Here is a 16295-nt window from a genome sequence, read left to right as displayed (position 1 = left end):
TAAAAAGTGTGGCTCAAGTGGTAAGAGTGTGGCGCCAACATCATGGGTTTGATTCCCACTGGGGACAACCCATACTGTCTCAGTTGGTGAGAGTGTGGTGCCAACATCATGGGTTCGATTCCCACTGGGGACAACCCATACTGTCTCAGTTGGTAAGAGTGTGGTGCCAACATCATGGGTTCGATTCCCACTGTGGACACCCCATACTGTCTCAGTTGGTAAGAGTGTGGTGCCAATATCATGGGTTCGATTCCCACTGGGGCCTTTATTTAACCAGGCAAAACATTGAAACATTTAACCAGGCAAGTCAGTTAAGAACAAATTCTTATTTTCAATGACAGCCTAGGAACAGTGGGTAAACTGCCTTGTTCAGGTGCAGAACGACAGATTTGTACCTTGTCAGCTCGGGGATTCGATCTAACAACCTTTCGGTTACTAGTCCAACGCTCTAACCACGAGGCTACGCTGCCGCCCCAAATGTGTGCACTCACAGCACAAAGTCGCTTTGGAAAACAAAACGTCTGCTAAAATGGACTCCATGTTTTACAGTAGCCGTGGCAACATAAATGGAATAGGGTGCCATTATAGAAAAATCCCCCCGTCTCTTACCGAAGTGGTCCCAGTCCTCCTGCATGTTCTGAATCTCCAGCTGGTTCCGTCCCTCGGTGAAGATGGGTTTAGGATTCTTCTCAAATCCTCCGGACAGGACCCCTCCCTGCCAAGCTCTCACATAGATCCTCCCGTCCATATCTATCACCACTAGAGAGAACACACAGAGATACACAGTTACAACACAGTCTAACCCCTGACCCCTGACCTCACATAGATCCTCCCGTCCATATCTATCACCACTAGAGAGAACACACAGAGACACACAGTTACAACACAGTCTAACCCCTGACCCCTGACCTCACATAGATCCTCCCGTCCATATCTATCCCCACTAGAGAGAACACACAGAGATACACAGTTACAACACAGTCTAACCCCTGACCCCTGACCTCACATAGATCCTCCCGTCCATATCTATCCCCACTAGAGAGAACACACAGAGATACAGTTACAACACAGTCTAACCCCTGACCTCACATAGATCCTCCCGTCCATATCTATCACCACTAGAGAGAACACACAGAGATACACAGTTACAACACAGTCTAACCCCTGACCCCTGACCTCACATAGATCCTCCCGTCCATATCTATCACCACTAGAGAGAACACACAGAGATACACAGTTACAACACAGTCTAACCCCTGACCCCTGACCTCACATAGATCCTCCCGTCCATATCTATCACCACTAGAGAGAACACACAGAGACACACAGTTACAACACAGTCTAACCCCTGACCCCTGACCTCACATAGATCCTCCCGTCCATATCTATCACCACTAGAGAGAACACACAGAGATACACAGTTACAACACAGTCTAACCCCTGACCCCTGACCTCACATGGATCCTCCCGTCCATATCTATCACCACTAGAGAGAACACACAGAGACACACAGTTACAACAGTCTAACCCCTGACCCCTGACCTCACATGGATCCTCCCGTCCATATCTATCACCACTAGAGAGAACACACAGAGATACACCGTTACAACACAGTCTAACCCTGACCCCTGACCTCAACACAGTCTAACCCTGACCCCTGACCTCACATGGATATGGTTGGTTAGAGCTCTGACTACAACACAGTCTAACCCTGACTCCTGACCTCACATGGATATGGTTGGTTAGAGCTCTGACTACAACACAGTCTAACCCTGACCCCTGACCTCACATGGATATGGTTGGTTAGAGCCCTGACTACAACACAGTCTAACCCTGACCCCTGACCTCACATGGATAGTTAGAGCCCTGACTACAACACAGTCTAACCCTGACCCCTGACCTCACATGGATATGGTTGGTTAGGGCTCTGACTACAACACAGTCTGACCCTGACCCCTGACCTCACATGGATATGGTTGGTTAGAGCCCTGACTACAACACAGTCTAAGCCTGACCCCTGACCTCACATGGATATGGTTGGTTAGAGCTCTGACTACAACACAGTCTGACCCTGACCCCTGACCTCACATGGATATGGTTGGTTAGAGCTCTGACTACAACACAGTCTAACCCTGACCCCTGACCTCACATGGATATGGTTGGTTAGAGCCCTGACTACAACACAGTCTAACCCTGACCCCTGACCTCAAATGGATATGGTTGGATAGGGCCCTGACTACAACACAGTCTAACCCTGACCCCTGACCTCACATGGATATGGTTGGATAGAGCCCTGACTACAACACAGTCTAACCCTGACCCCTGACCTCACATGGATATGGTTGGTTAGGGCCCTGACTACAACACAGTCTAACCCTGACCCCTGACCTCACATGGATATGGTTGGTTAGGGCTCTGACTACAACACAGTCTAACCCTGACCCCTGACCTCACATGGATATGGTTGTTAGAGCTCTGACTACAACACAGTCTAACCCTGACCCCTGACCTCACATGGATATGGTTGGTTAGAGCTCTGACTACAACCCAGTCTAACCCTGACCCCTGACCTCACATGGATATGGTTGGTTAGGGCCCTGACTACAACACAGTCTAACCCTGACCCCTGACCTCACATGGATATGGTTGGTTAGAGCTCTGACTACAACACAGTCTAACCCTGACTCCTGACCTCACATGGATATGGTTGGTTAGAGCCCTGACTACAACACAGTCTAACCCTGACCCCTGACCTCACATGGATATAGTTGGTTAGGGCCCTGACTACAACACAGTCTAACCCTGACCCCTGACCTCACATGGATATGGTTGGTTAGAGCCCTGACTACAACACAGTCTTACCCTGACCCCTGACCTCACATGGATATGGTTGGTTAGAGCTCTGACTACAACACAGTCTAACCCTGACCCCTGACCTCACATGGATATGGTTGGTTAGAGCCCTGACTACAACACAGTCTAACCCTGACCCCTGACCTCACATGGATATGGTTGGTTAGAGCTCTGACTACAACACAGTCTAACCCTGACCTCACATGGATATGGTTGGTTAGAGCTCTGACTACAACACAGTCTAACCCTGACCCCTGACCTCACATGGATATGGTTGGTTAGAGCCCTGACTACAACACAGTCTAACCCTGACCCCTGACCTCACATTGATATGGTTGGTTAGAGCCCTGACTACATCACAGTCTAACCCTGACCCCTGACCTCACATGGATATGGTTGGTTAGAGCCCTGACTACAACACAGTCTAACCCTGACCCCTGACCTCACATTGATATGGTTGGTTAGAGCCCTGACGACAACACAGTCTAACCCTGACCCCTGACCTCACATGGATATGGTTGGTTAGAGCCCTGACTACAACACAGTCTAACCCTGACCCCTGACCTCACATGGATATGGTTGGTTAGAGCCCTGACTACAACACAGTCTAACCCTGACCCCTGACCTCACATGGATATGGTTGGTTAGAGCCCTGACTACAACACAGTCTAACCCTGACCCCTGACCTCACATGGATATGGTTGGTTAGAGCCCTGACTACAACACAGTCTAACCCTGACCCCTGACCTCACATGGATATGGTTGGTTAGAGCCCTGACTACAACACAGTCTAACCCTGACCCCTGACCTCACATGGATATGGTTGGTTAGAGCCCTGACTACAACACAGTCTAACCCTGACCCCTGACCTCACATGGATATGGTTGGTTAGAGCCCTGACTACAACACAGTCTAACCCTGACCCCTGACCTCACATGGATATGGTTGGTTAGAGCTCTGACTACAACACAGTCTAACCCTGACCCCTGACCTCACATGGATATGGTTGGTTAGAGCCCTGACTACAACACAGTCTAACCCTGACCCCTGACCTCACATGGATATGGTTGGTTAGAGCCCTGACTACAACACAGTCTAACCCTGACCACCAGACAGGACAGAGTTCAGGCCAGTGGAGGAAGGGGAGGACCCTCCTCCTCAGTGAATTTCATAAAAAATAAAATAGTAAAACATTAAAAATGGTTATTCCATTTAGATAAAACTACACAAAAAATATTTGCATGTTACCAAATCATTGATTAAAACACACTGTTTTGCAATGAAGGTCTACAGTCGCCTCAGCAGCACCATGGTGTAGCCGGAGGACAGCTAGTTTCCGTCCTCCTCTGGGCACATTGACTTCAATACAAAAGCTAGGAGGCTCATGGTTCTCACCCCCTTCCATAGACTTACACAGTAATTATGACAACTTCCGGAGGACGTTCTCCAACCTATCAGAGCTTTTGCAGCCTTACCTGACATGATGTCCACCCAATCAAAGGATCAGAGAATGAATCTAGTACTGAAAGCATAAGCTACAGCTAGCTAACACTGCGGTGGATAAAATGTGGTGAGGTGGTTGACTCAAAGAGAGAAAGACAAGAGTTAAACAGTTTTCAAAATAATTTCTTCAAAAATGAAGGAAAAGCAAGAGAGATCTTGCAGTATTTTTTTCACGTTCATAGCTAGCGAATGCAGCTAGCTAGATTAGCCTACTCAAACAAAGAGGGATACTATGTTAGCTAGCTGGCTATGGCTATCCAACATGAACTATCCAACACCAAGTCAAGGTAAGCTTTTGGTTCTATTAATGTATTGCCAACGGGGCCTGCCGGTGTAACTGCTAAACTGCTTGCTGACTGTACTGCATGATTGTAGCGGTTTTACTAAACGCATTAGTTCTAGTAGCTATGTTGACTAGCTATGACGTTAGCTAATATGGTGACAACGATGTAGGCTGTGTGTCGCGGTTATGATATGAAGGTTTGGCTTGGAAAGGTTTTTTCGCCTGACAGCGACAGCCGCATGCTGGGCCAGGAGGTAGTCTCACCTGGGGTTCTGGGCTGTAGAGGCTCTGAGAGGAGGTAGTCTCACCTGGGGTTCTGGGCTGAGAGGAGGTAGTCTCACCTGGGGTGCTGGGCTGTAGAGGCTCTGCTAGAGGAGGTAGTCTCACCTGGGGTTCTGGGCTATAGAGGCTCTGAGAGGAGGTAGTCTCACCTGGGGTTCTGGGCTATAGAGGCTCTGAGAGGAGGTAGTCTCACCTGGGGTTCTGGGCTGAGAGGAGGTAGTCTCACCTGGGGTTCTGGGCTGAGAGGAGGTAGTCTCACCTAGGGGTTCTGGGCTGAGAGGAGGTAGTCTCACCTGGGGTTCTGGGCTGTAGAGGAGGTAGTCTCACCTGGGGTGCTGGGCTGTAGAGGCTCTGCTAGAGGAGGTAGTCTCACCTGGGGTTCTGGGCTGTAGAGGCTCTGCTAGAGGAGGTAGCCTCACCTGGGGTTCTGGGCTGTAGAGGCTCTGCTAGAGGAGGTAGTCTCACCTGGGGTGCTGGGCTGTAGAGGCTCTGCTAGAGGAGGTAGTCTCACCTGGGGTTCTGGGCTGTAGAGGCTCTGCTAGAGGAGGTAGTCTCACCTGGGGTTCTGGGCTGTAGAGGCTCTGAGAGGAGGTAGTCTCACCTGGGGTTCTGGGCTGTAGAGGCTCTGAGAGGAGGTAGTCTCACCTGGGGTTCTGGGCTGTAGAGGAGGTAGTCTCACCTGGGGTTCTGGGCTGTAGAGGCTCTGAGAGGAGGTAGTCTCACCTGGGGTTCTGGGCTGTAGAGGCTCTGAGAGGAGGTAGTCTCACCTGGGGTTCTGGGCTGTAGAGGCTCTGCTAGAGGAGGTAGTCTCACCTGGGGTTCTGGGCGGTAGAGGTTCTGAGAGGAGGTAGTCTCACCTGGGGTGCTGGGCTGTAGAGGCTCTGAGAGGAGGTAGTCTCACCTGGGGTTCTGGGCTGTAGAGGCTCTGCTAGAGGAGGTAGTCTCACCTGGGGTGCTGGGCTGTAGAGGCTCTGCTAGAGGAGGTAGTCTCACCTGGGGTGCTGGGCTGTAGAGGCTCTGAGAGGAGGTAGTCTCACCTGGGGTGCTGGGCGGTAGAGGCTCTGAGAGAAGGTAGTCTCACCTGGGGTGCTGGGCTGTAGAGGCTCTGAGAGGAGGTAGTCTCACCTGGGGTTCTGGGCTGTAGAGGCTCTGAGAGGAGGTAGTCTCACCTGGGGTTCTGGGCTGTAGAGGAGGTAGTCTCACCTGTAGAGGAGGTAGTCTCACCTAGAGGCTCTGCTAGAGGAGGTAGTCTCACCTGGGGTGCTGGGCTGTAGAGGCTCAGAGGAGGTAGTCTCACCTGGGGTTCTGGGCTGTAGAGGAGGTAGTCTCACCTGGGGTTCTGGGCTGTAGAGGAGGTAGTCTCACCTGGGGTTCTGGGCTGTAGAGGCTCTGAGAGGAGGTAGTCTCACCTGGGGTGCTGGGCTGTAGAGGAGGTAGTCTCACCTGGGGTTCTGGGCTGTAGAGGCTCTGCTAGAGGAGGTAGTCTCACCTGGGGTTCTGGGCTGTAGAGGCTCTGCTAGAGGAGGTAGTCTCACCTGGGGTTCTGGGCTGTAGAGGCTCTGCTAGAGGTTTGGACAGCAGGTAGAAGTGTTCACATCCATGTAGAGGAACAGAAACCTTGGTCTCACTGGCCTGGCCCAGCTCATACGCCCACTGTAGAACATACATAGGACAGTTATAACACATCATATAGCATTCATAACCCACTATGATATGAACACTTCTAGAATCTGTAGACTAGTAACCTCAGAGACGGCTAGTTACTGGTCTGGTCCAGCTCCTACACCCAGAGAGTCTGTAGACTAGTAACCTCAGAGACGGCTAGTTACTGGTCTGGTCCAGCTCCTACACCCAGAGAGTCTGTAGACTAGTAACCTCAGAGACGGCTAGTTACTGGTCTGGTCCAGCTCCTACACCCAGAGAGTCTGTAGACTAGTAACCTCAGAGACGGCTAGTTACTGGTCTGGTCCGGCTCCTACACCCAGAGAGTCTGTAGACTAGTAACCTCAGAGACGGCTAGTTACTGGTCTGGTCCAGCTCCTACACCCAGAGAGTCTGTAGACTAGTAACCTCAGAGACGGCTAGTTACTGGTCTGGTCCAGCTCCTACACCCAGAGAGTCTGTAGACTAGTAACCTCAGAGACGGCTAGTTACTGGTCTGGTCCAGCTCCTACACCCAGAGAGTCTGTAGACTAGTAACCTCAGAGACGGCTAGTTACTGGTCTGGTCCGGCTCCTACACCCAGAGAGTCTGTAGACTAGTAACCTCAGAGACGGCTAGTTACTGGTCTGGTCCAGCTCCTACACCCAGAGAGTCTGTAGACTAGTAACCTCAGAGACGGCTAGTTACTGGTCTGGTCCGGCTCCTACACCCAGAGAGTCTGTAGACTAGTAACCTCAGAGACGGCTAGTTACTGGTCTGGTCCAGCTCCTACACCCATAGAGTCTGTAGACTAGTAACCTCAGAGACGGCTAGTTACTGGTCTGGTCCAGCTCCTACACCCAGAGAGTCTGTAGACTAGTAACCTCAGAGACGGCTAGTTACTGGTCTGGTCCGGCTCCTACACCCAGAGAGTCTGTAGACTAGTAACCTCAGAGACGGCTAGTTACTGGTCTGGTCCAGCTCCTACACCCAGAGAGTCTGTAGACTAGTAACCTCAGAGACGGCTAGTTACTGGTCTGGTCCAGCTCCTACACCCAGAGAGTCTGTAGACTAGTAACCTCAGAGACGGCTAGTTACTGGTCTGGTCCAGCTCCTACACCCAGAGAGTCTGTAGACTAGTAACCTCAGAGACGGCTAGTTACTGGTCTGGTCCGGCTCCTACACCCTGAGAGTCTGTAGACTAGTAACCTCAGAGACGGCTAGTTACTGGTCTGGTCCAGCTCCTACACCCAGAGAGTCTGTAGACTAGTAACCTCAGAGACGGCTAGTTACTGGTCTGGTCCGGCTCCTACACCCAGAGAGTCTGTAGACTAGTAACCTCAGAGACGGCTAGTTACTGGTCTGGTCCAGCTCCTACACCCAGAGAGTCTGTAGACTAGTAACCTCAGAGACGGCTAGTTACTGGTCTGGTCCAGCTCCTACACCCAGAGAGTCTGTAGACTAGTAACCTCAGAGACGGCTAGTTACTGGTCTGGTCCAGCTCCTACACCCAGAGAGTCTGTAGACTAGTAACCTCAGAGACGGCTAGTTACTGGTCTGGTCCAGCTCCTACACCCAGAGAGTCTGTAGACTAGTAACCTCAGAGACGGCTAGTTACTGGTCTGGTCCAGCTCCTACACCCAGAGAGTCTGTAGACTAGTAACCTCAGAGACGGCTAGTTACTGGTCCAGCTCCTACACCCAGAGAGTCTGTAGACTAGTAACCTCAGAGACGGCTAGTTACTGGTCTGGTCCAGCTCCTACACCCAGAGAGTCTGTAGACTAGTAACCTCAGAGACGGCTAGTTACTGGTCTGGTCCAGCTCCTACACCCAGAGAGTCTGTAGACTAGTAACCTCAGAGACGGCTAGTTACTGGTCTGGTCCAGCTCCTACACCCAGAGAGTCTGTAGACTAGTAACCTCAGAGACGGCTAGTTACTGGTCTGGTCCAGCTCCTACACCCAGAGAGTCTGTAGACTAGTAACCTCAGAGACGGCTAGTTACTGGTCTGGTCCAGCTCCTACACCCAGAGAGTCTGTAGACTAGTAACCTCAGAGACGGCTAGTTACTGGTCTGGTCCAGCTCCTACACCCAGAGAGTCTGTAGACTAGTAACCTCAGAGACGGCTAGTTACTGGTCTGGTCCAGCTCCTACACCCAGAGAGTCTGTAGACTAGTAACCTCAGAGACGGCTAGTTACTGGTCTGGTCCAGCTCCTACACCCAGAGAGTCTGTAGACTAGTAACCTCAGAGACGGCTAGTTACTGGTCCAGCTCCTACACCCAGAGAGTCTGTAGACTAGTAACCTCAGAGACGGCTAGTTACAACACTTCATATACAGCATGTCTGTGTTCCAAATGGTTCCTTATTCTAGTGCACTAAATAGGACGCATCCTATCATTCATAACACGTCATGAAACCTTATAGATCAGTTGGACTGAAGAGAGCTGTCTAGTACAGTGTAAACTGTCTACAGACTAGTGGAGGGAGAGACCCCATGTCATTTACACACACACACACACACACGGGATAGAGATTCACCTGTCCTGCACAGTTGACAAAGTATTCACACTCGATGGCTCCTCTGTCTGTCTCCACCGCCGTCACGTGTCCCTTCTCCATCATCACATGGTTAACTGTGGTGCGCTCGTGGATCTGGACTCCTGGAGAACATGGCAGACAGTTGAAGTGGGAAGTTTACACCTTAACCAAATACATTTAAACTCAGTTTTTCACAATTCCTGACATTTAATCCTAGTAAAAATTCCCTGTCTTAGGTCAGTTAGGATCGCCACTTTATTTTAAGAATGTGAAATGTCAGAATAATAGTACAGAGATTTATTTATTTCAGCTTTTATTTCTTTCATCACATTCCCAGTGGGTCAGAAGTTTACATACACTCGATTAGTATTTGTTAGCATTGCCTTTAAATTGTTTAACTTGGGTCAAACATTTTGGGTAGCCTTCCACAAGCTTCCCACAATAAGTTGGGTGAATTTTGGCCCATTCCTCCTGACAGAGCTGGTGTAACTGAGTCAGGTTTGTAGGCCTCCTTGCTCGCACACGCTTTTTCAGTTCTGCCCATACATTTTCTATAGGATTAAGGTCAGGGCTTTGTGATGGCCACTCCAATTCCTTGACTTTGTTGTCCTTAAGCCATTTTGCCACAACTTTGGAAGTATGCTTGGGGTCATTGTCCATTTGGAAGACCCATAGCGACCAAGATTTAACTTCCTGACTGATGTCTTGAGATGTTGATTCAATATATTCACATCATTTTCCTGCCTCATGATGCCATCTATTTTGTGAGGTGCACCAGTCCCTCCTGCAGCAAAGCACCCCCACAACATGATGCTGCCACCCCCGTGCTTCATGGTTGGGATGGTGTTCTTCAGCTTGCAAACCTCCCCCTTTTTCCTCCAAACATAACGATGGTCATTATGGCCAAGCAGTTCTATTTTTGTTTCATCAGACCAGAGGACATTTCTCCAAAAAGTACGATCTTTGTCCCCATGTGCAGTTGCAAACCGTAGTCTGGCTTTTTTATGGTCGTTTTGGAGCAGTGGCTTCTTCCTTGCAGAGCGGCCTTTCAGGTTATGTCGATATAGGATATATACTTGCGTACTATTGTTTGTACAGATGAACGTGGTACCTTCAGGCATTTGGAAATTGCTCCCAAGGATGAACCAGACTTGTGGAGGTCTACATTTTCTTTTCTGAGGTCTTGGCTGATTTATTTTGATTTTCCCATGATGTCAAGCAAAGAGGCAATGAGTTTGAAGGTAGGTCTTGAAATACATCCACAGGTACACCTCCAATTGACTCAAATGATGTCAATTAGCCTATCAGAAGCTTCTAAAGCCATGACATCATTTTCTGGAATTTTCCAAGCAGTTTAAAGGCACAGTCAACTTAGTGTGTGTAAACTTCTGACCCACTGGAATTGTGATACAGTGAATTATAAGTGAAATAATCTGTGAACAATTGTTGGAAAAATGACTTGTGTCACGAAGTAGATGTCCTAACCGACTTGCCAAAACTATAGTTTGTTAACAAGAAATGTGTGGAGTGGTTGAAAAACGAGTTTTAATGACTCCAACCTAAGTGTATGTAAACTACCGACTTCAACTGTACATGTATTCATGTAGAACGGCACAATGTGATCAGACATTACAAACACTATCATCAGTTCACCGCCAGTTTGATTGGAGAAGCAGGATGTCAAATCAGCCAAAGGGACTACCTCACTCTGCTTGGCAGGCCACACCTTGGCTGTGGCAGGCCACACCTTGGCTGTGGCAGGCCACACCTTGGCTGTGGCAGGCCACACCTTGGCTGTGGCAGGCCACACCTTGGCTGTGGCAGGCCACACCTTGGCTGTGGCAGGCCACACCTTGGCTGTGGCAGGCCACACCTTGGCTGTGGCAGGCCACACCTTGGCTGTGGCAGGCCACACCTTGGCTGTGGCAGGCCACACCTTGGCTGTGGCAGGCCACACCTTGGCTGTGGCAGGCCACACCTTGGCTGTGGCAGGCCACACCTTGGCTGTGGCAGGCCACACCTTGGCCCTTCCCTCCAGAAGTTTTGCTTTCTGCCTTCATTACATCCTAACTAACTCACTCTGCTTGACAGGCCACACCTTGGCAGGCCAAACCTGGGCCCTTCCCTCCAGAAGCCTTGCTTTCTGGTTTCATTACATCCTAACTAACTCACTCTGCTTGACAGGCCACACCTTGGCAGGCCACACGTTGGCAGGCCACACCCTGGCCCTTCCCTCCAGAAGCCTTTCTGGTTTCATTACATCCTAACTGATGGCGATACCACATGGTTGTAACTTCTTATTGAAACCCCCAGTACAGTTCGGCAGAAATTGCATGATTTTTTCCTCAAATTCACAGTTTTTCCAGAAATCCCGGTTGGAAAATTCCCCCAATCAGGACAGAACATGCAGGAAATCTGGAATCATCCAATCAGGACGGAACAAGCAGGAGATCTGGAATCATCCAATCAGGACGGAACAAGCAGGAAATCTGGAATCATCCAATCAGGACGGAACAAGCAGGAGATCTGGAATCATCCAATCAGGACGGAACATGCAGGAGATCTGGAATCATCCAATCAGGACGGAACATGCAGGAGATCTGGAATCATCCAATCAGGACGGAACATGCAGGAGATCTGGAATCATCCAATCAGGACGGAACAAGCAGGAAATCTGGAATCATCCAATCAGGACGGAACAAGCAGGAGATCTGGAATCATCCAATCAGGACGGAACATGCAGGAGATCTGGAATCATCCAATCAGGACGGAACATGCAGGAGATCTGGAATCATCCAATCAGGGTGGAATAAGCAGGAAATCTGGAATCATCCAATCAGGGTGGAATAAGCAGGAAATCTGGAATCATCCAATCAGGGTGGAATAAGCAGGAAATCTGGAATCATCCAATCAGGGTGGAATAAGCAGGAAATCTGGAATCATCCAATCAGGACGGAACATGCAGGAAATCTGGAATCATCCAATCGGGATTTCTGGGAAACCTGTGAATTTTTGGTTTACAAGCCTAACAATAGTCCATCCTTGGTTATACTGTCTCACCGTGTCCGGCTGCCGCCGTGGCGAGGGCGTGGTTGACGTCAGGCGGTGACACCACGGCATCCCCCGGCAGGTGGAGCGCCCCCACCAGGTCATGAATATTCACCAGGGGGTGGAGCTTGGAAACCTCTTTGGGTTTGATCACGTTACAGGGGATCCCCATCACACTGAGAGAGGAGAGGAGGGGAGAGGAGGAAGGGAGGGAGGAGAGAGGAGAAGAGAGAGGAGAGAGGGTGGGGAGGAGGAGAGAGGAGGAAGGGAGGGAGGAGAGAGGAGAAGAGAGGTTAGGGAGAGACTGGACCAGACAGTACTGAGATATAATTCAGACCAGAGGAGAGGAGAGGCAGGGTCAGGGAGAGACTGGACCAGACAGTACTGAGATATAATTCAGACCAGAGGAGAGGCAGGGTCAGGGAGAGACTGGACCAGACAGTACTGAGATATAATTCAGACCAGAGGAGAGGCAGGGTCAGGGAGAGACTGGACCAGACAGTACTGAGATATAATTCAGACCAGAGGAGAGGCAGGGTCAGGGAGAGACTGGACCAGACAGTACTGAGATATAATTCAGACCAGAGGAGAGGAGAGGCAGGGTCAGGGAGAGACTGGACCAGACAGTACTGAGATATAATTCAGACCAGAGGAGAGGCAGGGAGGGACTGGACCAGACAGTACTGAGATATAATTCAGACCAGAGGAGAGGAGAGGGTCAGGGAGAGACTGGACCAGACAGTACTGAGATATAATTCAGACCAGAGGAGAGGCAGGGTCAGGGAGAGACTGGACCAGACAGTACTGAGATATAATTCAGACCAGAGGAGAAGCAGGGTCAGGGAGAGACTGGACCAGACAGTACTGAGATATAATTCAGACCAGAGGAGAGGAGAGGCAGGGTCAGGGAGAGACTGGACCAGACAGTACTGAGATATAATTCAGACCAGAGGAGAGGAGAGGCAGGGTGAGGGAGAGACTGGACCAGACAGTACTGAGATATAATTCAGACCAGAGGAGAGGAGAGGCAGGGTCAGGGAGAGACTGGACCAGACAGTACTGAGATATAATTCAGACCAGAGGAGAGGAGAGGCAGGGTCAGGGAGAGACTGGACCAGACAGTACTGAGATATAATTCAGACCAGAGGAGAGGAGAGGCAGGGTCAGGGAGGGACTGGACCAGACAGTACTGAGATATAATTCAGACCAGAGGAGAGGAGAGGCAGGGTCAGGGAGAGACTGGACCAGACAGTACTGAGATATAATTCAGACCAGAGGAGAGGAGAGGCAGGGTCAGGGAGAGACTGGACCAGACAGTACTGAGCTATAATTCAGACCAGAGGAGAGGAGAGGCAGGGTCAGGGAGAGACTGGACCAGACAGTACTGAGATATAATTCAGACCAGAGGAGAGGAGAGGCAGGGTCAGGGAGAGACTGGACCAGACAGTACTGAGATATAATTCAGACCAGAGGAGAGGCAGGGTCAGGGAGAGACTGGACCAGACAGTACTGAGATATAATTCAGACCAGAGGAGAGGCAGGGTCAGGGAGAGACTGGACCAGACAGTACTGAGATATAATTCAGACCAGAGGAGAGGAGAGGGTCAGGGAGAGACTGGACCAGACAGTACTGAGCTATAATTCAGACCAGAGGAGAGGAGAGGCAGGGAGAGACTGGACCAGACAGTACTGAGATATAATTCAGACCAGAGGAGAGGCAGGGTCAGGGAGAGACTGGACCAGACAGTACTGAGATATAATTCAGACCAGAGGAGAGGCAGGGTCAGGGAGAGACTGGACCAGAGAGTACTGAGCTATAATTCAGACCAGAGGAGAGGCAGGGTCAGGGAGAGACTGGACCAGACAGTACTGAGATATAATTCAGACCAGAGGAGAGGCAGGGTCAGGGAGAGACTGGACCAGACAGTACTGAGATATAATTCAGACCAGAGGAGAGGAGAGGCAGGGAGAGACTGGACCAGACAGTACTGAGATATAATTCAGACCAGAGGAGAGGCAGGGTCAGGGAGAGACTGGACCAGACAGTACTGAGATATAATTCAGACCAGAGGAGAGGCAGGGTCAGGGAGAGACTGGACCAGACAGTACTGAGATATAATTCAGACCAGAGGAGAGGCAGGGTCAGGGAGAGACTGGACCAGACAGTACTGAGATATAATTCAGACCAGAGGAGAGGCAGGGTCAGGGAGAGACTGGACCAGACAGTACTGAGATATAATTCAGACCAGAGGAGAGGAGAGGCAGGGTCAGGGAGAGACTGGACCAGACAGTACTGAGATATAATTCAGACCAGAGGAGAGAGCAGGGTCAGGGAGAGACTGGACCAGACAGTACTGAGATATAATTCAGACCAGAGGAGAGGCAGGGTCAGGGAGAGGACTGGACCAGACAGTACTGAGATATAATTCAGACCAGAGGAGAGGCGAGGGTCAGGGAGAGACTGGACCAGACAGTACTGAGATATAATTCAGACCAGAGGAGAGGAGAGGCAGGGTCAGGGAGAGACTGGACCAGACAGTACTGAGCTATAATTCAGACCAGAGGAGAGGCAGGGTCAGGGAGAGACTGGACCAGACAGTACTGAGATATAATTCAGACCAGAGGAGAGGCAGGGTCAGGAGAGACTGGACCAGACAGTACTGAGATATAATTCAGACCAGAGGAGAGGAGAGGCAGGGTCAGGGAGAGACTGGACCAGACAGTACTGAGATATAATTCAGACCAGAGGAGAGGAGAGGCAGGGTCAGGGAGAGACTGGACCAGACAGTACTGAGATATAATTCAGACCAGAGGAGAGGCAGGGTCAGGGAGAGACTGGACCAGACAGTACTGAGATATAATTCAGACCAGAGGAGAGAGGCAGGGTCAGGGAGAGACTGGACCAGACAGTACTGAGATATAATTCAGACCAGAGGAGGAGAGGCAGGGTCAGGGAGAGACTGGACCAGACAGTACTGAGATATAATTCAGACCAGAGGAGAGGCAGGGTCAGGGAGAGACTGGACCAGACAGTACTGAGATATAATTCAGACCAGAGGAGAGGCAGGGTCAGGGAGAGACTGGACCAGACAGTACTGAGATATAATTCAGACCAGAGAGAGGAGAGGCAGGGTCAGGGAGAGACTGGACCAGACAGTACTGAGATATAATTCAGACCAGAGGAGAGGCAGGGTCAGGGAGAGACTGGACCAGACAGTACTGAGATATAATTCAGACCAGAGGAGAGGAGAGGCAGGGTCAGGGAGAGACTGGACCAGACAGTACTGAGATATAATTCAGACCAGAGGAGAGGCAGGGTCAGGGAGAGACTGGACCAGACAGTACTGAGATATAATTCAGACCAGAGGAGAGGAGGCAGGGTCAGGGAGAGACTGGACCAGACAGTACTGAGATATAATTCAGACCAGAGGAGAGGCAGGGTCAGGGAGAGACTGGACCAGACAGTACTGAGATATAATTCAGACCAGAGGAGAGGCAGGGTCAGGGAGAGACTGGACCAGACAGTACTGAGATATAATTCAGACCAGAGGAGAGAGGCAGGGTCAGGGAGAGACTGGACCAGACAGTACTGAGATATAATTCAGACCAGAGGAGAGGCAGGGTCAGGGAGAGACTGGACCAGACAGTACTGAGATATAATTCAGACCAGAGGAGAGGAGAGGCAGGGTCAGGGAGAGACTGGACCAGACAGTACTGAGATATAATTCAGACCAGAGGAGAAGCAGGGTCAGGGAGAGACTGGACCAGACAGTACTGAGATATAATTCAGACCAGAGGAGAGGAGCAGGGTCAGGGAGAGACTGGACCAGACAGTACTGAGATATAATTCAGACCAGAGGAGAGGAGAGGCAGGGTCAGGGAGAGACTGGACCAGACAGTACTGAGATATAATTCAGACCAGAGGAGAGGAGGCAGGGTCAGGGAGAGACTGGACCAGACAGTACTGAGATATAATTCAGACCAGAGGAGGAGAGCAGGGTCAGGGAGAGACTGGACCAGACAGTACTGAGATATAATTCAGACCAGAGGAGAGAGGCAGGGTCAGGGAGAGACTGGACCAGACAGTACTGAGATATAATTCAGACCAGAGGAGAGGAGAGGCAGGGTCAGGGAGAGACTGGACCA

General features: G+C 50.5%; 1 protein-coding gene across 1 annotated transcript; it reads right to left on the bottom strand.

Annotated features, from left to right (window-relative positions):
• Positions 1-609: 609 nt before the first annotated feature.
• Positions 610-12325, bottom strand: LOC120040816 (pyruvate dehydrogenase phosphatase regulatory subunit, mitochondrial-like; the record flags this gene model as incomplete). Its single annotated transcript, XM_038985831.1, has 4 exons — positions 610-759; positions 6457-6574; positions 9102-9223; positions 12162-12325. Coding segments are annotated over 4 exons (554 nt in total), but the record flags the coding sequence as incomplete, so codon positions are not given.
• Positions 12326-16295: the final 3970 nt, after the last annotated feature.

The sequence above is a fragment of the Salvelinus namaycush genome, unplaced genomic scaffold, assembly GCF_016432855.1.
Source record: "Salvelinus namaycush isolate Seneca unplaced genomic scaffold, SaNama_1.0 Scaffold3825, whole genome shotgun sequence".
Taxonomy (NCBI): domain Eukaryota; kingdom Metazoa; phylum Chordata; class Actinopteri; order Salmoniformes; family Salmonidae; genus Salvelinus; species Salvelinus namaycush.
The sequence above is the reverse complement of the archived record's forward strand: the minus strand, read 5'-3'. Positions and strand labels throughout refer to the sequence as shown.